We start from the raw sequence: 25340 nt of genomic DNA, 5'->3' as shown, positions 1-25340 counted from the left end.
AAACTTTTTTTTTTAAGAGAAATTATGATACAAGTTTCCTACCACTGCCTCGTCGGTCGGACAGGATTTTTTCTTCCTGACTTAATATGTGTTTTTGGAAGAGGCCGAGTTTAACATAGTTTTAAATCTCTGTCCTCCTGTGGTAGCTGGTCCACGGAAGAGAAGCAATTACTGCTCCTCTCTGCTAAGGGAACTACATCCTCTACAGGCATGCGGAGGAATGACATCAACCCTGGGAAAGGAAAGCCAGAACTGCAGCCTGCCTTTGTCACACAAGGAGTGCCATTTTTCATAAGCATTGCTGAACGGGGAGAGCTGCTGGCTAATGAGAAAATGACCAGAAAAGTAACGTTGCTGATAGCGCTTCACATCTGCATTTGTTAGTTGTACAATCAGTGTTTCTTAGGGTTACATTCTTTCTCAAGGCAACTGATACTTGAGTTTATTAATAGTCTGGAAAACATTTAATGTTTTCTGGGCTGTTCTAGATAATGAACATGAGCTAACTTCCTATTCTTACCGAGAATAAAAGATACCTGCCTACTAAAACTGTACATGCTGTGACACAAGAACAAGAAAGGAAATTTGGTTAAAAGAACAGCCTTTCCCCTTCAACATGCTGAGCGCACAGCTGTACTCTCCTGACTGTAGGTGAAAATGGCCAGTAAGGTCAGGTAAATGTAATACAAATTATTTCAGCCTCCAGAGGATTTTACACTGTAGTGATCATTTGGCAGAACACCTTGATTTTGGAGCTTTACAGGTATCACTGACTTACTGGGTCTGTGGCTTTGCTGTAACGTAACATGCACAAGAAACACTGCTCTGTTTGACATGCAGGATCTCTGGTGCTTGCTTTTAATGGTTATTCATCAGTCCTTCTGTAGTCTTAATGAGTCAAAAGCTTTTTTCATTTGGGCTTTTCAGTCACTGTCAGTTGTCTCCTAATGTCCTTGCTCCTCTCTATCAATCCCTGCGCATTGTATTCTGCCGTAATGCAGGTCCAGCTGAAAGCACTAGACTCACAGACAGCAGCAGCTCATGTTGCCTACAAAGTTTCCTTCCCAGTCCACAACCCCTTCGCACCCCTTACACTCACATTTGGCACCATTTCCAGTTGCACTCGGTGTGACTTTGCATTGAATCATGCTCTGGGATCCAGCGTTACATCACCCCAACACGATCCAGACATGGAAATGTAAATTGAGGCAGCAGCAAAGGCTCGGTCTGGCTGGAAGCCGGGAGTGTAATCCCAGTAGCTTCCCCTTTGTGAGGCACCCTCTGAGGAAAGGGCCGTGCCCTGGGAGCTCAGTGAAGAACAGCACTGAAGGACTTTGCATCTGCCTCTGGAGCAGCTTCTTTGGAGTTGCTGCTTGTGTATGGCTATTTTTCTTTAATGCTTCTGTGTGGGCAGAGGCTTGCCACAGCCTGGAGCTGTCATCCTCATCATGCAGCCACAGGGCTGCAAAAGTAGCAGAAGCGATGCTGCTCTGCAGTCATCACATGAGAGCAAAGACCATGGCAGCCCCATCCCTCTCCACACCGGCATATTGCGATGAGCACACTCACGTTGCCTTTTATCTTTTAGACCTCGAGACACTACGGTTCTGCCCACCACCCACCCCCACCACCTGGGAACAGTTAAAGCACTGACACCCAGTCTTGGCAGGGACTTCCAAGTCCCCACACAGACTAAAGCTTGTCCTAGAGAGGCAGCTGACCAGCAGCAACAGGAGATAACCATGTTATGACCAGAGTTTGAGACATTTCCGTAGCCACAGCACCAATCAGCACTTTGTCTCAATCCCTTTGCCTGCCCTCGCATAGCTGCCCAGCACACAAGGTTTTAATCTGGCAGTCTGCTGGAGCTGCTGCTGACAGCTGGATGTGCGTCCTGGGTCTTCGCCGAGAGCCAAACCTCTGCTTGCTCAAGTCACACAGGGACACCTCCTTGCCCTTTTCTCTCCAACTCGTGGGCAGGCAGAGACCTCAGGGTATTGCCTCACCGCCCGCTGTGGCAGAGTGCAAGCTGTTCTAGCACAAAGGACGATGGCTGGAGCCCATCACCTCTGTCTGGTCCTTCTGCACCATGGGAGGACTCGCCTTCTGCCTTGCCTCAACAGTCCCTGGGTGACTCTGCTCCCTGAGCTCTAGGGGATCTTTTCTGCCATGTTACTCACTCTAACAGAGAGTGAAACAGAAGCTTCCTCCAGATAGCCCCCTACTCAAGCCCTTTGTGTGGGGAATTCAAAAACACACGTTTGTCTGCCTAGGGCCTGACTTCTTCACTAAATGTAGCCACATGTGAGTCCATCACTGAGGCGTCAGCCCTGTAGCGCTGTGGGACCACCCAACAGGTTCTCTGCGTGGGGAAAGTGAGCAGGTACCGAAGGAGCGGGGCTGGGTCGCTCCCGAGCACATAGGGACTTGCTGCAGGGAGAGCAGAGGAGGCCTAGGAAAGCGCATCCCCTTACCACCAGCCTGGGTCCGGCGTGTGCTCAGCAGACACGAGGGGAGCACGTGCTGTGGTTGTGGTTGAAGGGCTTCCCAGCTTTTTCGTCTGCCTCATGGCCATCTCCAGCCTTTCTCGAAAGACTTTTTCTGCCCTACTCTATGGTACAACATGGCATTGCTGCCTTCAACTGTTCTGCAGCTCACCATTAGGACTCCTTTCCTCCATGTTTCTCAGTTTCCTGAAGAGCTAATGTGTTTTTATTAATGTCTGGACTAACCTTAACAGCTGCTGCATGAATTCAGTTCTTCAGTCACTAGACCCTTCTCCTAGAAGCTTTTCTGCGCCACGCTTTACTCCTACACACTTTTTCTGCATGGTTTCTATGGCAACATGAGTATTTCTCCATCTGCTGTAGATCCCCATTATCATGTTTAGCTGTTTGTTATCTCAGTCAAATGCCATTTCCAGGTGTATCATGATAGCAAGATCAGTTTGGAAACCAAGCCAAAGCACTTGGTAATTTTTGCAGGCAAACCTGTCCTTCATAATTTGACTGCTATGTTTCTGTATAAACTCTGCTTGTGGGATACTGATACTGAGCTATTATCATTACCAGATCTCCTACTTGTATCTGCACACTCTAACCAAGTCTGCATCCACTTCATAATTTCCAAATGACATCCTTCCTTCTCGTTGCAGCCTGTACTGCCTACAGAGTAGGTATATTTGGATTCTGCAAAGTCTTTGTAGGTCTGTTGCCTGAGGTTTTATGGAAAATTAACTCTAAGTTACCAGTAATGTTTTTTCTTTCAGCAAATACATTTTTCAGTTCTGCTATAGTCCTCCTGAAAACCTTCTCCGTTGGATTACAGAAAGCCCTAAAGAGTGCAGATGGTTTACAATTGGCCTCTCAGTCTGTTCTGCTTGAATTCCTTAAATTACTTGGAATTACATAGATTTATATAGGGCTAAAATCCAGTCTCATTTTCTGGCTTTTTGGAGAACTAATTTAAGTGTGAAAAAAAAGTTCTTCCTGTATAATCCGATCAGAACCTGCAGCAAAGAACTCAACTAAATAACATGAGTAAGAACTTCACTGTTGATTTGTTTTCTAGATCCCATGAGTCAGTAAAAGCAGACTGCAAGAAATCCATGTGGAAGCTGTAAAGCTGTAAGTAATTTGGACTGTCAGCTCTTAGACATAAACTGACACTATTTATTTGTACCTAATGTCCTGGAAGAGGTGCTTTGAGATATTACATGCTACCTCAGTATAAATGGTTATTATTTACTACCTATAATTAAAAGTATTTAAGCATACAATAATTTAGTGTTCATATATATACATTTAAAACCATGCAAATCTTCCATTTAGAATATAATTCAGGGAAAGCTTATGTGCAAAAATCTTCCAGTGGAAAATGAAGAGGCCCATGATACATGAGTAATTTTGATGCTAATGCCGTCATCCACCAGGCTGTCTAGCGTAAGGTCAGGGTCAGGTGTGGTGCTTGCAGTTTGGGTAGAATTGAAACAGTAGGTTTTTAATGGTCTGCAGACCTCGGCCAGGGGAAGGTTCCTGTCGACACTCACAACAGGCGGGCTTCCCTCAAACACCCAGGCTGAACTTGGAAACCCTTGTTCTGAACTCCAGACCTACCCCAACCTTAACTCTACCCATGGCTCCACAGGTGATAAAACTAAGTGTTTGAGCCCTGCTGACGTCAGCACAGGAGGTTTGGCAAAAAAAAGCTTGATTTTCAGCTCCTCTTTCCCTAAACTCTGAAGCCTGCATTCCTAGAGATGCTGAGGAGCGATGCTGTCTGGCCACCACCCCAGCGAGTGCAAAATTCATACTCTGCTTTTCTTTCAAGTAGTCACAAGACAGAAGAGGCTCCCTGAATCTTACTTCTCTCCAAAGAGATCAGCCAAAATAAGGCAGAATATTTCCCATAGCTCCATATGCCTACACAGGATGTGGACTGTGATGCAGACAGTGCAGGACATCTTAGGAATATGTAGAAAACCTAGCGAAAAAACGAGAAGGGAGTGATATCCAGAGAAAACTATCCTTCGAATATCCAAAATTAAAGGTACAGCTCAAAATAAAAAAAAAAAAAAAAAAATCAGACCTGCACAGGGAAGGAAAAGAAGAATAAAAGGCTTTTAGCTGCATGATTACAAAGGAAACAAAGGAAAGTATCACCAATAATAACAGCAGGGCAGATACCTAAAAGCTAAAGGAATATATTGCTTTAGTTTCCGTAAGGAAGAAAATGTAACCCCAGAGAGCAAGGGCAGCACACTTAATGGGCTAAAGGGCATGGATATGGAAATTACTGCATGCAACAGCCACAGAACTCAAGAGCTCTTTACCCTTTGCTTCTGAAGACTGAATAATCTCCATCACTGAGATCTGTAGGCTTTTTAGAGCAAATGTTAGCCATGAGTAACAAAAGATATGGAGGGAAGCAGAAAATGGGTTAAAGTGCAAGCTAGGCATGTTATATGTAGACTAACCCAGTACCTTTCTTTAATAAGATAATTGCATTTGCAGACAAAGGAAAACTAATAAATCTTATCAACCTGGACTTTGGTAAAGCATTTGATTTCGTATTACCTATATAATTATTAGTTAAATTCAAGAAGATGAGGATTAACATAAACACTATAAAATGCCGAAGGAATAGTACTGGGGGTGAAAACTGATGAGGCTGATAGCAAAATTATAGGACTGGAGGAATCAGTCTTCCTGAATAATTTCATTAGTTAGCTTGGTGCAAAAAATGACGAGTGGGTTAATGAAATTTGCTATTGACAAAGTTGGGAGACATTTTCAATAGAGAAGAAATCCTACAGGAAGAATTATATGATTGTTATGCCCTAGTAACAGACATGGGATGAAATGTAACAGCATAAAATGCAGGGACATGCACTGGGAGATTGATAAAATTTCTGCTGTAAATTAAAATTTATCCGCTATGAACAACAGAAAAGGAAGAGCCACGTGCCTGATGTAGTTATTAAAACAGTAAATGCATTCTTATATGTAGAAAGCCATGTATTTCCAGGAACAATAAGTAAATGTATGCAAGGCACCAGGTAAAATTCTGCTGAGATTTTAAGGGATTATTCGGGTTATTGGTGTTCAGCAAGCCTGAATTCATGCTGGAACAGGTACAGAGAAGTGCCATCTGGATAATCATAGGAAAAGAAAAGAGGAGGTAAGAGAGCATGTCTTGCTGAGCTTGGCAAAATGAATGGTGAGAAGGGATCTGATTCCTCTCTGTAAATATATTTGGGGTTTAAGGCAGGCAGAAGGGGGAAATAAGCACCAGGGGCAAGAATCACTCTACATTTATAGACAGCGTTTGTGCTAGAGCAGACGGGCATAAGTTGGGTCTGAAATGGGGAGAAGGGCTCCCACCGTGAGAGGAGTAACTGTCTCAAACAGCTTCTCAGTAGGAGAAGAGGGGGCAAAAAACCTGACCCATTTTAAGATGGAGCATCATAATGCTGTGAGCTGGCAGCAAGAACTGGGCAGAGTGTCCTTCCAGCCCAGGTCTGGCTCACCCGGGGAAGGAGAACAGAGGACTGGCCCTAGCCCATACTCACCTGGTTTACCCTACGCACCCGATAGTATAGGGTGCCCAAACATCACCAAGCGGTGGCCAAGGAAGCAAAGCACGCAATGGCTATATCTATACCATAGGGCAGACCATGCTTCCCCTTACCTTGCCCGTAAATCCCTCTCTAGGGAGCACCCAGCCCCAGTTCTGCTCCCTGCCCATCCCCTGCCTGGTGCCTGCCAAGTTTGGCATTTCTCAGTCATATTTTTCAGGGCATTCAAAGACTGCATTGCCACCATAGAAAGAGCCACACCTGGCTTAGAAAAAAACACCCGTTGGCTGCCCTGGCTTTGCAGCACTGACAGTGAGGTTCTTCTGTTTGCAGCAGAGGAAAACCAGCCGGCTGTGTAATCTCCAGCTGCTGACAGGTGCATGACCCATTAGGTGCAGAAGATCAGGTGAGCTTGGGTGGGGGTGGCCTTGAGAGGGTTGTCTTCATCCTCCCTATTAAGCAGACTGAGCTTTTATGTCTGTTATGTGCTAATGACTCACACTTGAGAGGTAGTGCTCCTGGGCTTATGGGAAAAACAAACACTGTGTTTTTGTGGTAAAGAACAGATCCTTCTCCTTGCCTGATAAAACAACAGCCATCAGCATCTGCCGGTGTGTGCTATCTGGCTCCAGGGCTCTGGAATCTGACAAAGGACCCATTTCTTGGGGCCATTCTGCGTCCCCACACAACACTGCCACTGAGATAGCTTTGACATCTGAACCTGCCATGTAAAAGTGCCTGCAGACTGCCTGGAACAGTCCTTTGTGCGTGAACGCTCTCCTACCCATCTCCACGGAGCAGTGACTGCACAAATCCAGAGGACAGTTCAGCAGCAGCAGAAGTTATCTTCTTCCACAGCCAATTAGTGTCACAGATGTATAAGCTAATGCGTGCACTCACAGTCCCAGGCTGCCCTCTCTGCTCTTCGCAAGTGCTGCTGTATCCATCTGCCGCTCACCCCCTGCCAGTCTCACCCCTGCCAGCTTCTGTGCACCGACCAAATGGTCAGTGCAACCTAAATGGGGAGGGCACCTAAATCCGGCCGTCCAGAGGCTGCCAAACTGATACAGTTGCCCTTTGTAATTAAAAGCTGCCGCATTAATTTAGATGAACCCCTTACAGTTTGCAATACTTATGTGCTATATAGACTAGGGACATCTTCCATCGCATACATTAGTTGCAGAAGCCAGTGCTTCAGTGAGCGTGCCTTGGGGGCCAGGGACTCACCAGGGCAGAAGAGCTTGCAACAAGCAGAGAAGTCTCAGGGGCTGAACAGGGCAAGGAGGAGGATGGCTCCTCTTCACCTCCCCAGTAGATCTTCACGGAGGTGGGGAATAAGCAAAAGGGAGAAGAGAGCTATACAGAGGAGCTACACAGCCAGGGCAAGAGCAAATCATGGTGAACAAACAGGAGACTGGAGGAAATGCACCTGGAACTGGAGAAAGGCTCCTGTGCCTTGGCTGTTCTCAAACTGTGCACGTGGGTTATGCCTCTTCTTGCAGAGCTCCCCATCAGGCTTCACACATGCCCAGGGTCCCAGCTACACTTTCCTTTTCAGGAACCTGCCATCTTCTCAAGATATTATTTTGCAGAATTTTGCCCTAGTTTTTTTATTATGTCCCCAAACACGTGAGAGGACGCACCAAATAGCTGAGCCGACGAAGCTGACAGCAGGCGAGCTGAACATATGTGTACCTCCAAAAACACCCACCGGCTTCTGAAACGCTGGCAGCCAGCCTCCTTCTATGAATCACGGGGTCAGGCCTCCTCTTCACACGGAGCCAGAAACCCACTGAGCCGAGCTCCGGTGCGAGGGCAGCAGACGTGGTCCCCGGTGGGGAAGGGAGCCTGGGCACGGCAGGACGAGGGGAAGCGGGAGGGCAAGCTCAGGGAAGGCAGCAAATGCAGCTCTTTGGCTCAAAAACGAGAGAGAAGGCTGCTTTGAAGAGGAGACGGGGTGTAGCGGAGGGCTGGGAGGTAAAATGTGGTAATTTGTAGGGCGTTATGCATGGCTGGACCACGTAGGGGAAAAGGAACCACACTCCATTTTGTCCTTCCTGGCAGATAACTTCTACTTGATGTCCCGTATTAAGAACTGTGCTGGAGCCCATGATTTATCAGCTGAATTGGGCTCTGCAGACGCGCTCATAAGCTTTCCCTGGCGTGCTCCTCACCTGTCGGAACAATTTAAGCCGTTACGCGTCTGTCTGGTGGGGCAGGTGGGACCTCAAGACGTTTCCCACCGCCCCTAAGGGCCCAGCTTGTATCCCCTCCAAACTCCACCACCTTACCCACCCTGCAGAAACCCTCGGCGCTGCCGACGGGCAGGAAGGTCCCCCACCACGAGAGGCGCCGGGGTCCCCACGCAGGTCCTCATCCCCCTCCATTTCGGAGAAAGCACCGAGTTCCCCGTTCCCCCCCCAGGGGTCTCAGTCGACGCTCGTAGGGCAGCCCCTCGGGGCAAAAAAAAAGCCGCCGGAGCCGCGGGCGGAGCCGGGGAAGGAGGCGGGAGCGGGTGGGGGGGGGGTACCCGGCACTGCCCCCGGGGCCGCCGCCCGCTCACGCCGCTCCCTCCCGCAGGCGGCGGGGGCCGGGCCGGAGCGGGAGGGGCGGTGCTGGCAGGCGGGCCGAGGCGGGCCGGGCCGGGCCGGGCCGAGCCGAGGCGCCGGCAGCATCGCCGGGCGGAAGGGCAGCCCGCAGCATGTCGCCGCTCCGCGTCTGCATCGTGGGCTCGGGGAACTGGTGAGTGCCGCAGCGCGGGGGGGGCCCCCCGTGTCCCCCGCCTCTCCCCTGCCCTCCTCCCTTCCCCACCCCTCCCTTTTTCCTCCGTTTCTTTCCGGGTTTTTCTCCCATTTTAACCTTTCCATCCTTGTTTCCTTCCCCCACCACCACCACCACCACCCCCCCCCCCCGGCAGCGGGGCGGCACACCGGGACCGCCGGGCCGGGCCCCGGGCAGCCTGCCGCCCCCCCCGCCCCGGTCCTCAGCCGCTGCCGGGGGCTGCGCAACAGGTTGGGGGGGAGCCGGGGCGGGGAGGGTCTCCATGGTCCTGAAACGGCGGCCCCGGTGCCCGGCGTGTCCTGCCTCAGCCCTGGGGACTCGTCGGGCGGGGAGCCGGGTCCCCGAGAGATGCACCGGGCGCTGAGAAGTGGCTCCTGCACCGCTGAGGTGTACGAGCCGTCGGAAGGCTGGTGGCAGGGCAGCGAGAGCCCAGAGGGGACCAGAGCTGCGCCTCGGTAGGTGTGTGCGCCCGTGGCAGGGCCCAGGCAGTTCAGATTCAAGCATTCAGTAGCGAGGAGAGCGGTGATGCTGTTCGTATGGCTTTGAAGGAGCCCGGGCACGGGCTCCATTGAAAGCCACGACTGACCGGTACCTCTCACTTCCATCCTCCTCGGCATGTTGTTTTGCATCTTGGTGCAGACGCAGCCTTGTACAAGCACTGCGTTCGGGTCCCCCATTTATCCTGATCGCCGTTCATGAAAATACACTTGCTACTGCTCAGTCCTTTCTAGCCTGGACAAAAGCGTGGCTCTCCAGAGCTCCTCGGGTCTGACAGACCCCACTGAGGTCACTAAACCCGATCTCGCTGGACTTCGCATCTTACTTTTCTCACGGTTTATGTAAGCTGAGCACAAACAAACAGACCAACGTGTATATGCATGCGCTTGGGATTAGCAAAGCCAGCCTCCAGGTAGTTCTGTGGATTGTTTTTGTACAAGGAGGGCGAGCTCCTTAAGATTTTTACAATATCTGACAGCTAAGTGGAAGCAAATGCCAAAAAAAATCAATAGGTGAGGGAGTGGTTCCTTGTGAGCTGCTGAGAACACAGCATAGTTAAAGCATGGCTCTTTGCCTTCCTGCCTTGCAAAACCAGTCCACTGCTTTCTGAGCCCCCACATGCACGCTCTTTCCGGATCACAGGCTCTTTGTGCGTGACATCTCTCAGATACAGCCTTCACACCTAACTGCACAGCTAAGACTTCTTTGGGAACTCATCATCATGCATCTGGCTTTCCCTGGCCCTGACGGATGTAGTCCTGCCCCATCATGTCTGCACCAGCATTTCCCCAGCTGCCCCTTTCTCCATGGCATTCCAGGGCTTGCATCCGTCCCCCGCCACCCTCTTCTCCCTCACCTTAACCACAGGCATCCAAGCCTGTGCAGGCAGCTCATTGTCACTTCCGAGCCCCTCAACAGCCATGGCCGCACATCTGGGAGTCAGCTTTTACCTTTGGTCAGCCCACAGTGACGGTCTTCATCGGTATCTTGCTGCACCCTCAAGCAAGCACCTCCTGCCTTTCCCAGGCGGTCCCCGTGCCATAAGACATTCTCCAAAGCAACTTAGCTGTCTTCCTTCCTTTGGATCTTTACTTGAGAAAGTTCTTTTTTTTTTCACATGTACCTACAAACTTGGAAAGAGTTATGCCGCAGAGATACAGAGACCCCAGGTCGTTCAATACTATCTACTTACTCGTACTGCCTCTCTGCCTGGGCCCAACTCTTGCTTCCTACCATATATATAGATTGTAAAATCTTTGGCGAGGAGATAAACATTGTGCTCCAATGTTTAAATCACATCCATTCATAGCCTCTGTGGCAGAACAGGTTGAAAGCACAACACAGAAATACAATGTTTATCTTTGGCAAACATTTTTTTCTTATGTTCCTCCTGCATATTTGGGTGACAGTTCAGATCACTGCTCTTGAGTCTTTCTTGCAGCTCAGAAACGTGGTTGACACGTGACACAGCGTGTTGCAATAGCTCATGTCAGCTGCAGAAGGAGTTCAGCAGGTCACAGGGACTAAGTCAACACTGCCAGGAGTCTCATGACTGATGTGGTTCAGCAAAGTAAGTGCTGCACCGCATTTTGTTGTTGCCAGCCAGGTGCAGGAGCATTTGTGCTTACATTAATCACGGTTCAGTTACCTGTTCTTAAAAACAGAGGTTTAATTCACTGCCTGGCCCTTCAGAATCCAAAAACTCTCCCAATCTTCTTAGATTTGATTGGACTGCAGGGTCCTCAGTGAAGATCCAGCTTGAACTAGGCTCTTGTCTTCAACATGGACAGATGGCCAGGCTTTTTACGGAAGTGCGCGGAAGGAAAGCAAGAACCAGTGGTCATAAACTGAGCCAGAGGAGGTTCTGACTCAATATATAAAGAGAGGAGAAAAAAAAACCCCTATGAGAATAATAAAGCATTGGGGCAGGTTGCCCAGAGAAGAGGTGGTCCTTGGAGAGTTTTCAAGACTCAGCTGAATAAAACCCTGAGCAACCCACCTGAACTCGGTGTTGTTCCCACTTTGGAGACCTCTAGTGGTCCCTTCCAACCCGAGCGATGCTATAATTTAAAACATTTGGGGTGGTTGGCTAAGAAAGAGACTGGAGGAGGAAAGGATCATCTTCAAGCATCTAAAGGAGAAAAACAATATTCCACCATTCTAGAATAGAAATGGGCTTAAACTGCAGTAAGAAAGACTTAGGTTAAACGAGAGGATGATCTTTCTAATGGTAAGGATAGTGAAGTCCAGGCATGGGCTGGTTGGGGACGGGAAGAGACCTGCAACCGCTGAGGCCTTTAAGACCTCCTTGGAAAAACTATTAGGAAGGCCCTAAGTATGTTTGACTGCCCTTTGTGCAGGGAAGGGACTAGCTGCTTCATGGAGTCTGTTAAGCTCTATTTTTCACCAGATCTGATGTATACCACAAATACTTTCATATTCAGATATGTAAATAATGGGTCTTATTTGAGTTATTCTACATCAAAGCTTTCTCATTATACTCATAGGAAATCTCCAGATAAAAGCTTTCTTTTTCTTAGCAATGTGTAAATCATTTCCAACATGAATTAACATAATGGGGGGGGGGGGAATGATTGGCAGTCTTCACTTACTTTTAAAAATTATCTAAGTAAGTGGAGTTCTCTGCCTTCTATTAATCTTCCCTAAATTGAGTTTTGGAGAAGATAAAACCATGGCAAAGTCTTTATATGTGAATGTCCTTGGTTTTGTTTGCATAAGCAGCCCTATTCTGCTAAGCCTGTGTAGTCTACCAAACACTGCCTTCACAAACAAAGCAATTCTTCTTCTCAAGGCTGAACAGCAGTGCCTGAATTTTAAATGGACTAAGTAAAACAGACCATGAAGTTTTGAACTGTTGGATGGTTTTGTGGCGAGGTATTGTCCCTGCTGACTACCCAAGGCCTTTCAAATGTTAAACCTTTTCTCCCCCAAATCCTCATTCATCTAAAGGGAAACCAAACGAAAATTCTGTCACTTATGGAGCTACCTTTACGCCTGAGATAACTTCACCGATATCTTGTCAATAGGAAAGTACTTGGGTGGCAACATCCAAGCGCAGTGGTAATGACAGCTCTGCTAGAAGATCAGATTTATCTACTGAGAGTTGTGAGTCCCATTCAGGATTTCGGAGGTTGGAGCTGGAGTCTGCATCCTTCAACAGAAAATCATACACACTTGGTACATGGCTAGAAAAGTTATTTCTATGGATAGGCTTGAGGTCTAAGTTCATGGTCCAGGTTGTGCTGGAGACTCCAGCACAACCTGGATGATGAATTTAGATCTTAAGTTTATCTGTAAAAACCCAAACTTTTCTTATTAATATATATTTCTTGTGTGGAGCCACAATTCATCCTCAGCTCAAGCCTTGACTGTGGTCTCTGTTGATAGCAGAGCAAGAGAACCAGAATATAAGTAATTTTATAAATAATGTGAACGTATGATATGACTGCATGCCTGCCTTTCAAAAAAGCAGAACTCTTACGGTAAAGGTTCACTCCTAAAATATTTCCCTAAATATTTTAAAGGGCCAAAACCAGTCATTCCTTTAAAAAAAACCAAAAAAACCAACAAAAAACCCCCAACCAAAAAAAACCCCAAACCAAAAAAAAACCTCCCACCAAACAAAAAAGCATTACGGCAGCTCAGGATATAGCATATAGTCAACACTGAGCAAAGTGAAACCTGATCTCAGTAGGATTTCTTTATCATTAAAGATTAAGATGAAGCCTTATTCTTTTATTACTTATTGAGCAATTCAGCCACGTGCAAACCTGTTACATCTCCTTGGTTGAGCCAAGGAGAGCCAGTTACAACGTGGTTTCCCTTTGAACCATTGACAGCGCAGACCTACCTGGACTTTGTCTTGGATATACTCGAGACCTTTATCAGTTCCAGAAAACATATCACAGCTAAATCCTGTTCGTGCTCCTCATTGCAGGTGTGTTACAAGTGGGTCAGAGGACAAGGTCGTTGCAACTGGAGCTCTTCTTTCAGTTGTGTTTGTAAAATGGCCAGTGCTTGAAAGATTAAAGTAGCATTAAGTGGAAAGAGGGAACAGAGGAATAAAAATAATCACCCCTCTTCCCCATATAATTTGAAGAGCATTAAGCAATACTTCCAATATTTTCTGTGGGGTTTTTAATTCTGTCTTGCCAAGAAAATAACTGAATGTTTGCCAGGCTGCAGTGGTGATGGGGAAACAAAATTATTTAATTATTTAATCTGAACTGAGATTAAAAAATTCTCAGCATGACTGAAGAAGAATAAACTGGATGGTTAAAATATCCTCAGGTTGCAACTATTACAGATCCTGTTGCAGTGATAATTAGAACAATAAATAAAGAGAAACCATCAGGTTGATGATTTTTTTTTTAAAATAAAAGAACAATTTCTGAGGTTTTAGGTCTTACATAAAATCCTTATTGCAACTGTTTGGTTATTGGTAGGAAAGTGGGATGCATCTATTTTAGATGAGATGCACAAAGACTGTCACAGCAAGATTGTTCAGCATTGCTTTACCACCTGGATTATTTTACATTTGTTGGTCTTCAGAAAAAAAAGAATTATCTGAGGAGTAAGAAAGATTTTAATCCCAGATAGTGTATTTTTAGTGCTGTTCACGGTACATCATATTTCCATTCTATAATCTTTGGTATGACTTCAGATCCCTTATTACAGTTGTGTTTCCTCTGGTTCTACTTTCTGTGTTTTTAAACTGAGGGCTTTTTGGTGGACGGTAGTGCATAAAGCTTTCTGATAAATGTAGCAAGCACCTGAACAGCTTTATAGCATGGGCTTTTTATGAGTTACTATGTTTAAAGTAATTTGTGTTTCCAATTCACAATAAAACTATTTGGTTCCTATTAGTTATTTCCATTTTTTTTCTTTTCAAAGGGGATCAGCCATAGCAAGAATCATTGGCAAAAATGTCCAGAAGTCCAACAGATTTGATCCTACTGTCAAGATGTGGGTATTTGAAGAGATCATCAATGGAAGAAAACTCTCAGAAATAATCAACCAGGAACACGAAAATGTTAAATACCTGCCTGGATACAAGATACCTAAAAATGTGGTAAGTTGAAAAAAACCCCAAACAAATCATTTAAATATTTTTATTTTTTATAAAGGGAGGCAACATCTGGCAAAATTAAAACTAGGCAGTAATTCAGTGCTTGATTCTTGTTTGCCACCTAGCTCACTCCAATATTGACATATAACTCAGTGGAATATAACTCACTTCTGTGACTTCTGCTTGCCTCATATGTCACATGCAACTTCAAACGCCCAACTGTGTCGGGTGCTGGTAACGCACCAGCCGCCTCTCTGACAGAAATCAGCGTAACTCTAGAAATGGCAGGCAGAGAGCTGTCTACACAGAGCCGAGGCATTTCAAGCCCACAGCATCTTCTGGAATAAAAGGGAAAGCTACTGCTTTCCCTTCTTCTAAAAAAGAAATCAACAGCACAGCTAACAGCTGTGGCTTACAAGGAGATGAATAATGAGCTATCTGCTCATGGGTGATTTCAGGATACCAACCTACTGCTATAATTAATAATGCTGTAAATTCCACAAAAAATATAAGGTGTTTACTTTTCATGAACATTTAAAATACCGAGTTATATATATCTCTACTTAATTTAATCAGCTTAGATAATTTACTGCTACTGAAGCAAGCAAGGTGAGGGCTTTTGGCTGTTCAAGATTTTGGCAAATGCCACTGTTTTGTGCATTAAAGAAAGTAGCGCCACGTTTCTGGAACAGTTGCAGTTGTAAAAGGAAGTTAAGACGCTGCACGTGGTGGGTCTCCTTGCTTGGAGAGTGGTTATATTTAGTACTCCATTTAGTGCTGTGATTGCATATTTGGACTCCTGCGGTTTGAACTTGGCACACAGTTCTCCTGGGCTACAATTGACATGTCACTGTTATTTTTACAACCCTCTAGCAGATCAACAGGCTTGTCATCATTACTTGAGATCAGCTTCATCCTGTCTATAGCAAAGTCTGAGGCTTTACCAGCAGAAAGCAGCTGGTTGCAGTAAGGCTTGGAGGGACCCTCACACCTTCATCTCCGACTGAGAAAAAAAAAATAACTAATTTTTTCCCTTGCATTGCTCTGTGAGATTTTGGAGACAGAAGCACAGCCTGTACAGCGCTGCCAGCCTCTGCCCTGCTCCTGCTTTGCCGTTTTCCTAGAGAAGCAGCCTTGCTGGCAGCAGTTTGGGCTCTCCCACTGGGAATCCCACTTGCCCTAAGGCGGTGTGCTCCAAGGCTGCATCTGAGGGCAATGTTTGCTCTGATTGCAAACTGCAGGCTCAAATTCACCTGCCATTGCCTCTGTAGCTTGGCTTGAACTGTTGTTCTGAGTAACATTAGCATTTGGAGTAAGGTACAGCTTGCTAGTTATTAAGCACGTTGGGTAAATTTTTCTAACTGTTGGTTAAGTTACTCTATATTTAAAACAAACAACCCATCCAACCCCAAATATGATAATAAACTCTGCCTTTTGATACAGTTTATTCCTGAGTAGCTCTCAGCTGGTGACCTATGGAAACTAAAGACTGTCAGAATAGGCTCTGTCTCACCGTTCTGCTTCGTTCCTGTGCTCCCTGGTGCCACCACTCATTCCAGCAGAACCATATGGGGTTGCTCAGCATCTTCAGGAAGCACCTGAAGAAGCTGAACCAGCAAAGGGGCTTCCCAGGATGGTGCAATTTTAGAAAGTATAGCGTCTTCCCCAAATTACCCACACCAGGCTGAGATAGAAGGCAAATTAAAAGCAAAATTATAAAAAATCCAAACCTAAAATAGTTGGGCTGCTTTGGATATTTCAGAAGAGCTGCAGTTGCTGCAGCTACGCCACACTGCCAGTTAAAATTAAGGACATTTGCAATGTGTCTTCAATGGCTTTAGCACGTTGGTACCTTGCAAGGTGTGAGGATTCCTACCTGGGGCTCATTTTGGTTGTCACTCTTGTCCCAGGTAGCTGTACCAGATGTGGTCGAAGCAACAAACGGGGCAGATATTTTAGTGTTTGTTCTGCCACATCAATTTGTTGGACGAATCTGCGAGCAGATTGCAGGCCAGATAAAATCCGGGACATTTGGGATTTCCCTGATCAAGGTAAGTTGTCATCTCCACAAGACTCCATCTGCACAGAGTAAAAAAATAGCTTCAACTTAAGGGTAGAAGCTCCAGCCCTCAGCTGCATGCTCTGCGTAAACACGAGCATTTCTTTCTGCAAGAGTTAAAACTTACCCAGTCTCTGCCAGCCCTTCTGCTGCTCACGTGGCCACGGAGAGGAAAGGATGGGGCAACCCAGCCAGGCTGAGAGTATCCATCTTTGCCAGCCATCCTTAGCCTGGATCAGTTCCCACTTGGACCAGTATGGAGGTGAAAATGGGCAGAGGGAGGGCTGTATAAGCTGTTGCTGCTGCCAGAAAAAATACTCATCAGACTGCAGCCTCAATTAACTCTTAACTGGAAATAGTGCTGGGTCAAAGTGCCTCTTCCAAGTACATGCTAAAGCTGTTCTTGGCAGCATTAAAATGGCACAATAACACTAATTATTTTGCAGAACTGAAGCAATTTTAATCTCGCATGAACTGAGGAATCTCTTTTTAAGGTTAGAGGTACCGGATTATCATGATCTTAAAAGGAATTAATATTTTAAGAGAATCTCAAACTAAAAGCCAGAGGCAAGGCGTAGGAATATAGTCTACCACTTCTTCTTTTGATTGCATTACAGGAAATATCCAATTTAAAATTGTAATGAAAGAAATGTAATTCAAGTTTTCAGACTGCAATACCAGCTCTTCCCCCCCACTTTTCTTCCCCCTATAGAAATTATCTCACAAGCAGCAGTAAACAGAGGAGAGGAGGGTGGGAGAGGAAGGAAATTCCTGCAAATTTACTTCTTTCTTTAGTTTAAAAAAAACAACCCAAGACAGATCAGAGATCAGTATACTCCTTAATACCAATGAAGCACTCAGATTAATACTTAGATCTTGAAAAAAAGCCACTGCTTGTAGGCTTAATTTAAAAGTCTGGTTGGGTACTACAGGAATTTAACACAAAGGAAAAATACAGCATCAAAGAAAGCCTCAGGACAGCAGCACTGGATGCGAGGCCTCTTGCAGGGTTACCTTGACTGTCGCTACCTTCCCTCTGAACTTGCCTTGAATTTGCAGTTATCAGAGTACAAACCCAGAGCATTTGTATTAATGGCTAATGCTAGTGAATATAAGACCCAAATCTTTCCAATTAAAACCAGAGCTGCAGGCAATAGGACAGCTTCTGCTTTACCGCTGCTCTACTACTGTCATTTTCCTCTTCTATTAACTTGGCTTTGACTATCATCTTTTATTCAGGGGATCGATGAGGGTCCTGACGGCCTGAAGCTCATATCTGACCTCATTCGAGAGAAACTGAAAATAGAAATCAGTGTGCTTATGGGGGCCAACATAGCCAAAGAAGTGGCTGATGAGAAGTTCTGTGAAACCACCATTGGTAACTATTGCAAAGAGCAAATTAGAGCCTCTAGCTGTGGTTTAACTTCGCTGGTGGCTGGGCAACAAGATAACCTCTGGAGGAAGCTGGGGGATGCGAGGGGTCCGAGGTGATTCACGAGTGGTGCGGTGGGTGCGATGCCCACTGAGCTCATTCAGGGAGGCAGCGTGATTTCCAGGGAGGCTGGTGCTGGCAGGATCAGATCCAAACTGACACCGGGTTTCAATGCTGAGAGCTAATTTCATCCATTAAAAAATTACAGCTTAATCCTGTTCCGGCAGGGGCTGGCAAGAACCACCTTTCATGTCTGTACAACTCAATGCTGAGTACATTGGCGGTTGTTACGCTATACTGTCTAGTTAGAGAAATGTAATCAGAAGCTCATATGTGCTCATGCTCCCTGAGGTGTATTTCTCCATCTTCAAATTTCTTTGTCTGGAGAAAAAAAACAAAACAAAACAAACCACAACAAACCAAACCCAAAACAACAACAACAACAACAACAACAAACCCCAGTAACGTCGTGTTCCTCCCTGTCACTCAGACTGCTTGCCAAGACGTAGCCTCAGATCCTCCCAGAACTCAGTGTGACCTGACTTGGAAAGTTCATCCAGTAGTTTTGAAAACCTGTTGATTTTTAAAGTCAGCAGAAATTCAAGTTACATAGCTAGGGAAGACAGAAAAATAAATTATTGTCGCACTACTGTTCCTTTGCCTTGCAAATGTTACAGGAGCAGTGAAAATTATACTAGCTGGGCATTTGTTGCTGGCAGAGCAACTAGGCACAAATAGGACTAGACACGATTAGGAGAGTTGAGGAATATTCATTTACTTGGGGGGTGTTTAACTTTTGCTGGCCCAGTTTTAAGCCATGCTGTGATGATGACTCTGCAGAGAGATTTGCCCCTTGCTTTTCTTGTCATGGAAAGCGCCACAGCCCAGAAACAGCCACCTCAAAGAGACTGGGTATCCCCCAACATCAATTATTGCAAAGGACGAGAAGCAAACCCAAAGTTTCTCATGAGATGGGACAGAAACCCCACAGCTACCAGAGTGCCATTGCCCAGGCTCTTTAATACTCAAAACCACCAAGTGCCCAGAAACCCTCCAGGAGCAGCAGCTGGAAAACTCTACAGCTCCTCACCGCTGAGCTCTCCCTGAAGGAAACCAAGCTGCCTTGTATGAAAATAAAGTGAAACTCTATTCAAAAGTCTTTGCCCAGCTGGCCAAGGACTCTCTGGATAAAGGCAAACCTCATCCCCTTTACCGCTGAGGGCTCTCTACTCTGCCTCTCAATAGCCAGGGCCAGCACTGTAATGACCTCGGTAGAATTGATAACAAAAATGTTCCAGCAGTGCGAACGTTCAACTTCATCATCTGTGGATCTCCCTGTAATTGGGAACTAATTGGGCATTAATCATTTGTGCCCCATAATAATGCTTAGCAATTACACCAGTTTACATTTTCAAAGCAGCAATTATACCGTTGTGCTGTACAAAGCAATTTGTCAATATTTTCTTTTGCAGGGTTTGTGGTTATACAAGCTTTCTCAGGCAGAAAGCTGTGTTAGGGACTATCTACTTTTAAGCTCTTTAAAGTGTTAAGCGATGCTTGGTGAATGCCCTGGTACTAGCATACATTTAACACTGGCTGTCACACAAACCTCTTGTTGAGCAACACCCAGTTAGGTTTTGTGGTCCCAGTAAAGTGGTCCCTGGGAACTTATTTCAGGTTTCAGTTAATTGTGTGTACTCTGAAACATTGTGAAAATGCTCTAACTTCCATCCTTCCTTCCCACAGGGTGCAAAAATGAAAAACAAGGGGAGATCTTTAAAGAATTAATGCAGACCCCCAATTTCAGGATTACTGTGGTGCTTGACTCTGATACAGTGGAGATCTGTGGAGCCTTAAAAGTGAGTGGTTTCAAACCAAAATGTTTTTATTAGGGACAAATTCTACCCTCACCTGAGTCTTCTGTAAGCCACAGGATCTAATACAAGTCCTGCCACCATATGATGAGTGACCACAGACAAGATGTTCGTGTGCCAATTTCCCAATCTGTTGAAAAGGGAAAACGTACTTAAAAATATAACTGCTGGCAAAGCATTTCAAAATAGTTGTATTTTTATCTTTACTTAACCAGAGGCACCTCTGCTTCTGAGGGCAGAATTTAGTCCGCTGTATTTTCTTGTCTGTGTATTGTAAGCACATGGAACAAAGATTCTTACTACATACAGGGGCTCCCACTAATAACTTATTTTCACAGTTCAGGTAGTAACCTGCTAGAAAGTTTGCATCAGAAGCAATACTCTGTGTTGGCAGCACGTCTGTGCTGGCGTTCAGCAATGCCCACATCAAGATCCCAGGCCAGATCAGAGCAATAACAAAGTCACCAAGTTCCCAGTGAGGGGGCACTTGAGTGAGATTTGGAGCTTGCTTTTAAATGTGCTAAAGGCGACTGCAGCCTGTGATCCTTTGTACTTTTTTATACGTTCAATCATTTGTGCTTCAATAATTCACCTTTCCTTGGGGGAGGGGGGATTACTGGCTAGGAAAGAATCTGTCCTGTTTAACCTTACATACAAAAAGAAAAGTTTCTTTACGTACAAAACCAAGTACCCCTAGATTTTGCTTTTGGCCACAGACCAGAACTGGGAGGAGGCACAGAGGGGAGAGAGGTTGTTTCTGCTTTGTGGGAAATCTTTGCTCTCTTGAAATCATTGCTTTGGCATTGCCTTTGCTAAAAAAAACCCCACACAATCTGCACTGGGGCACCTGCATGTCTAGAGCAAACACTTCAACAACAGTACTAGGTGACAGATTAGTCAAATGCAGTGAACCACACTTATTTAGGGGCTGGGAATTGGGAGGCATGCAGGACAATGGTGAGGAGTTGTGAAGATGTTTAGGATCCTGAGAGATGTGTTTAGAGCTGCAGAAAAGGGCAATTCTGCTGACCGTTTTTGCAGGGAAAACCAAAAATTGATCTACTGCAGCATCAGTTCATAGAACCCCTGTCTGTTTAAATTAGAGACCCATAGAGAAAACCTGGAAAGGCATGACTCTGTCTGGGATATTTTAAACAGTTAAAACAGAAAGGTCAGCGAGTCCCAACTTGGAACTAGCAGAAAAACAAAACATTAATTGCATACACACTATGTGATTGCAACACTACTATATGAAACAAGCTGCTTTGATTTTTACCCATGGGAATAAGAGAGGACACTTTATAATAATCTTCTAGAAGCCCAGCTACTTTTGTTCAATGGTAATTAGCCATCTATCTTCTTCATAACATAAACTCATGGCTATTGGCAATTGAAACTTCTTCTGGTGAACAGGGTGAAGACAGATTTGTAGGATTTTCTTAAACCTCAGTGCATGCTGATGAACTGCACATCTTGCCTGACTGTTACCTTTCCTCCTCTATTTTTTGCACTAAACTGTTTTTAGAATATCGTAGCAGTGGGAGCTGGGTTCTGCGATGGACTAGATTTTGGCGATAATACAAAGGCAGCAGTTATACGCTTGGGCCTTATGGAAATGGTGGCCTTTGCCAAGATGTTCTGCAGGGGACCGGTATCAATAGCCACTTTCCTGGAAAGCTGCGGCGTCGCTGATCTAATCACTACCTGCTACGGGGGACGCAACAGGAAAGTAGCAGAAGCCTTTGCTCGCACAGGAAAAGTAAGGAGGATTTTGAAATATTTTACACTAAGACATGAAGAAATCCTTCTGTGTTTTATAAAGGCATCATTAGCTGTTTACCTTCTTGATAACTGCTGGTATCGCAGCAGTATCCCCTCTGATCAAAGTAATCAGTCTCTTCTCTTCTAGTCCATTGAGGAACTGGAAAATGAGATGCTGAACGGACAAAAGTTGCAAGGTCCTCAGACCTCAGCCGAAGTCTACAAGATTCTGAAACAGAAAAATACGCTCGATAAGTAAGTGCTTTGATTTAAAAAAACAACTGCATCAACAAGAAAATATGAATGATTCATAACCTCCTTAACAGTACTTGTGTTTAATTATCTTGTTCGTTTCTGCAACAACTGCTTTCTACATCTTAGGCCCTCATTAAAGCTCAGCTTAGCCTGACTCCTCATTGCCATGGTCAGTAGAATAGAATGAAAGCTAAACAGCGTTAGAAAAAACAAGCCACAGATGTATAGGAAACCAAAGAAATAATAATCCAAAGGATCTACCCAGACATCCCTGTCCCCCTGAGCAAGATTGAAGGCCATACACAGAGTCAGCTTGCAAACATGATCTACAGGTCAAAGGGTTTCTTGTTCTCAGTATATCGCTGTTACAGCTTGCAGCAATACTGCTCTCAGTGCAAACATTAACTAGGTTATCTCAGTATAAAATTTGGGAGCATAATCCTAATCAAAAATTTTTATACACTTTGAATAGATAGTATGTGCTGATATCAGTGTTTTAGTGCCACAAATAATGCTGAGATAAAAAGTACTTCTAATCGTTTGGGATGATGTAAGATTATTTATAATTTGAAACCTTTGTCTCAGCTTACACAATAGAAAGCTAAACTTCCCTCCATTCTATTCCCTCTCGCACATTAGCAGTACTGAGAGGTCAAACACTGCCAAATGAAAACTTTAAAAAAAAACCTGTTAGAATTATAACAGATACAGAAGATTCAAGCGGCATTATCTTTCAAAAATGAGAGAGAGAAGAGAAGCTCATTTTGACAGGACATGAACTTTAAATCAAAACTTGATCTAATAAGTATCATATAATTGCGCTTAGCTACACACTCAGCTCCAAGTCATTCAGTGAACTCATTTTTTACTAGGTAATGACTAAGACGGCTTGCAAAAGGGAAAGAACCCCTTAAGCCAGGAAAAGAAAATCATTTGAGATTTTCATTCTTTTTAGTCTTTTAGATATCAGTAATGAATGCAAATAATATATATATGCATTTTGCACACAGGAGGAAAAAGAGGATATGCAATTCAAGATTTTTTGTAAATAAAAAATACTGGATAGAATTTTGTCTCCAAAACAGCTCCTTTCTGCTGTCACTCCCAAGAATTGCCCCTAGCTCCTCTTAATTGCCCTATATAGTTTTCCAGTAAAGGCACCTCCAAGTTAAACTGTGTTGTAAAGAGAGAGAAAAATTTTCCACTTTCCTTTTAATGTAAAAAAAAAAGGTGGTGGGTTTTTTCCATTATAAATGGCATAGAAATGTTTATGTAAACTTTAAAAACTATTTTCATTGCTATGCACTTCTTTTAGGTTTCCATTATTTACAACCATCTACAAGATCTGCTACGAGGGTCAGCCGATCCAGGATTTCATCACGTGCCTGCAGAACCACCCAGAGCACATTTAGAGATCCCCTCTCCTCACCTGGTTGCGCCAGGACTTCTGTCCATTCCATGGCAAATAAAGTAGAGAAACAGGTTGTGTGACAACGCTTGCTGTAAAAGCAACAAAGAATGTATTTCAGCATCCTCATTCTGGGGGTAAAAAAAATCTGCCTTTAATTTCAAAATTATACCCAAGGAACAGGAAATGAATGTAAAATTTAACAGTATTTGATTTGAGTTAGTAGTGTGGGCATATCCCCAGCATTACTTTCTCGTTGGTTGAAAACAGTTTCCCTTGTAATTTCCACAAGAGCTCGCTCTAGCTCACATGAACCTCAGTGTTTTGCCTGCTAATGTTACTTACAGAACAGCACAAGATGCAGAAAAATTGAACCCATGCAAACAGAAAAATTATAGTAAAAAAAAAAAGTCTGACAGCAGTAACATGCAATCACATGGGCAAATGTTGGGTTTCCATAGTTCCCCTCAAACACAAACAACATTTTGTATTTTGTGACATTTAGTCCTTCCTTGATTTCGTTTCCCAGTGTAAGCCTCTTTGGAAAAACAGGTATTGTTACTGTGCTCAGACACACATGAATGTTCAGCAGATATATAAATAAAACAGTTTAAGGGGCAGGGGGAAGGAGAAAGAAGGGTTTGGGGCGGGGGGGTGGGTTGTTTGTTTCAAATTCAGGACACTAGCAATCCTCAGTAGTAGTGTGACCTTCATTACACTTACTCCATTCCATTCAAACACAGAAAAAAAATTTGGAATAACCAAATACATTATGTTTGCATCAGGACTTCTCAGCAAATCATAGTTGTTAATTGGTAGTAGCTGAGAGAGGAGAACTGGAGGTTGACAGGGAGGATGTACGCAAGACTCAGCTTGCAGCTTGTGCAGTGCTGTTATTTTGAGAACGTAACAAATAACGGTGAAAAACGCTCTGTGATACTTGACTTTTTATACATGCATGAAAATGACCGCTATAGACGCACAGAAATCCTGTAAAATTGCATTTGAAACCAGGCTGCATTTTAACTCTGCTGGGAAACTCCACTGGACTGACACCAGTGCAGCTCCCCGCATCTTTCCAGACTGCAGACTAATGCCCTGATCCAGCTGTAGTTTAAGCAACGCATCTTACACTCCAGAAGAGAGATCTCTCTATCTACTTCTGAATTTTAAACACGAACTGGTTCATATACCAGGTTTTTTTATTTTGCTACCAATGGTGTTAATTTCAGAAGCATACAAGTTTTTAAACCTTATAGCTGTACTTGGGTAATTTTACATACCTGATGTTTTTCAGAGTTAAAGCCATCTATGAAATGAACAGTGGCACATTTTATAAGCTTTAATACCCTTTTGAAAGGCTCCTATTTTGAGACAAGGCAAACAAAAAGGAAGAGTAACCTACTTTTGCTTTGCTTTATCCGATTTTCCAAAATAGCAGAGAGGAGAGCAAGTGGGTTTTTTTAATCTCTCTATGTATTCGCTGACATATTGCTTAGGGGGAAAGAAAAAAAAAGCTAGATTATAAAATCATCTCCAGGCTGCATTTTAGAGGAACATTATTATGTCTTTCACATTTATCAGAGTAATATATATATATGTGTGTGTGTGTGTGTCTATTGTAATTATAAATATATTGTAAAAATCTCAGCCTCACAGCTGGCAAAGCTGGCTCGGGTACCAGAAACAGTGGCTGCAGCGACCCTGATCCCTGCTGAACCGCAGCGGAGGTAGCTCACCGCCTCCACCCTCGAGTCCGGTCACAGGCAATGGCTGGGGGCTCCGTGGGGCAACGCCGGCATTCCTTCCACTGAAATGGGAATTGTGTGGCCAAATCCTTTACACAAAACAGGGAATTATCATCTTCCATTTTAATTGGAAAAAGACGTAAATATTGCATAATTTCTAAGTATCAAATACATGAGGATGGGATAGAGAATTCAGGAACCTCCTTACTTCACTGGCAGGCTGAACTGATAAGTCATGTATGAGTTAATAATACTATAGAACACTTTACATTCAAAGTGTATCAAATAACAGTTTAATAAAGTGATCAACACACAGACTTGATGTAATTTCATTTTTCAGAATTCTCACAAAATAAACT

At 44.5% G+C, this 25340-nt stretch overlaps 1 protein-coding gene and 1 long non-coding RNA gene across 3 annotated transcripts; one reads left to right on the top strand and one right to left on the bottom strand.

Annotated features, from left to right (window-relative positions):
• Positions 1–358: 358 nt before the first annotated feature.
• On the bottom strand, positions 359–11234 carry LOC138685048 (uncharacterized). 2 transcript variants are annotated; one of them, XR_011324288.1, is made up of 3 exons: positions 10306–11234; positions 7506–8250; positions 359–4482 (listed from the first exon to the last, which is right to left on the bottom strand). It is a non-coding gene; the product is annotated as an uncharacterized lncRNA (long non-coding RNA). The 2 variants fall into 2 exon arrangements; XR_011324287.1 differs by lacking the exon at positions 10306–11234 and adding an exon at positions 8372–8524.
• On the top strand, positions 8667–25298 carry LOC104318916 (glycerol-3-phosphate dehydrogenase [NAD(+)], cytoplasmic). Its single transcript, XM_069780912.1, has 8 exons — positions 8667–8818; positions 14270–14447; positions 16355–16495; positions 17743–17881; positions 19682–19794; positions 21335–21568; positions 21719–21825; positions 23141–25298. The coding sequence occupies exons 1-8, from the start codon at positions 8778–8780 to the stop codon at positions 23235–23237; spliced, it is 1050 nt and encodes a 349-aa protein (XP_069637013.1). The 5' UTR covers positions 8667–8777; the 3' UTR covers positions 23238–25298.
• Positions 25299–25340: the final 42 nt, after the last annotated feature.

Source organism: Haliaeetus albicilla, chromosome 4 (assembly GCF_947461875.1).
Source record: "Haliaeetus albicilla chromosome 4, bHalAlb1.1, whole genome shotgun sequence".
NCBI classification, from domain to species: domain Eukaryota; kingdom Metazoa; phylum Chordata; class Aves; order Accipitriformes; family Accipitridae; genus Haliaeetus; species Haliaeetus albicilla.
The sequence above is the reverse complement of the archived record's forward strand: the minus strand, read 5'-3'. Positions and strand labels throughout refer to the sequence as shown.

What these genes read in the sequence shown, in the direction of transcription:
- LOC104318916 (XM_069780912.1), top strand. Translation starts at nt 8,778, where the DNA reads ATGTCGCCGCTCCGCGTCTGCATCGTGGGCTCGGGGAACTG. An exon ending in ATCGTGGGCTCGGGGAACTG is followed by an intron (nt 8,819 to 14,269) that starts GTGAGTGCCGCA and finishes TTCTTTTCAAAG; the next exon opens with GGGATCAGCCATAGCAAGAA. An exon ending in TTGGGATTTCCCTGATCAAG is followed by an intron (nt 16,496 to 17,742) that starts GTAAGTTGTCAT and finishes TCTTTTATTCAG; the next exon opens with GGGATCGATGAGGGTCCTGA.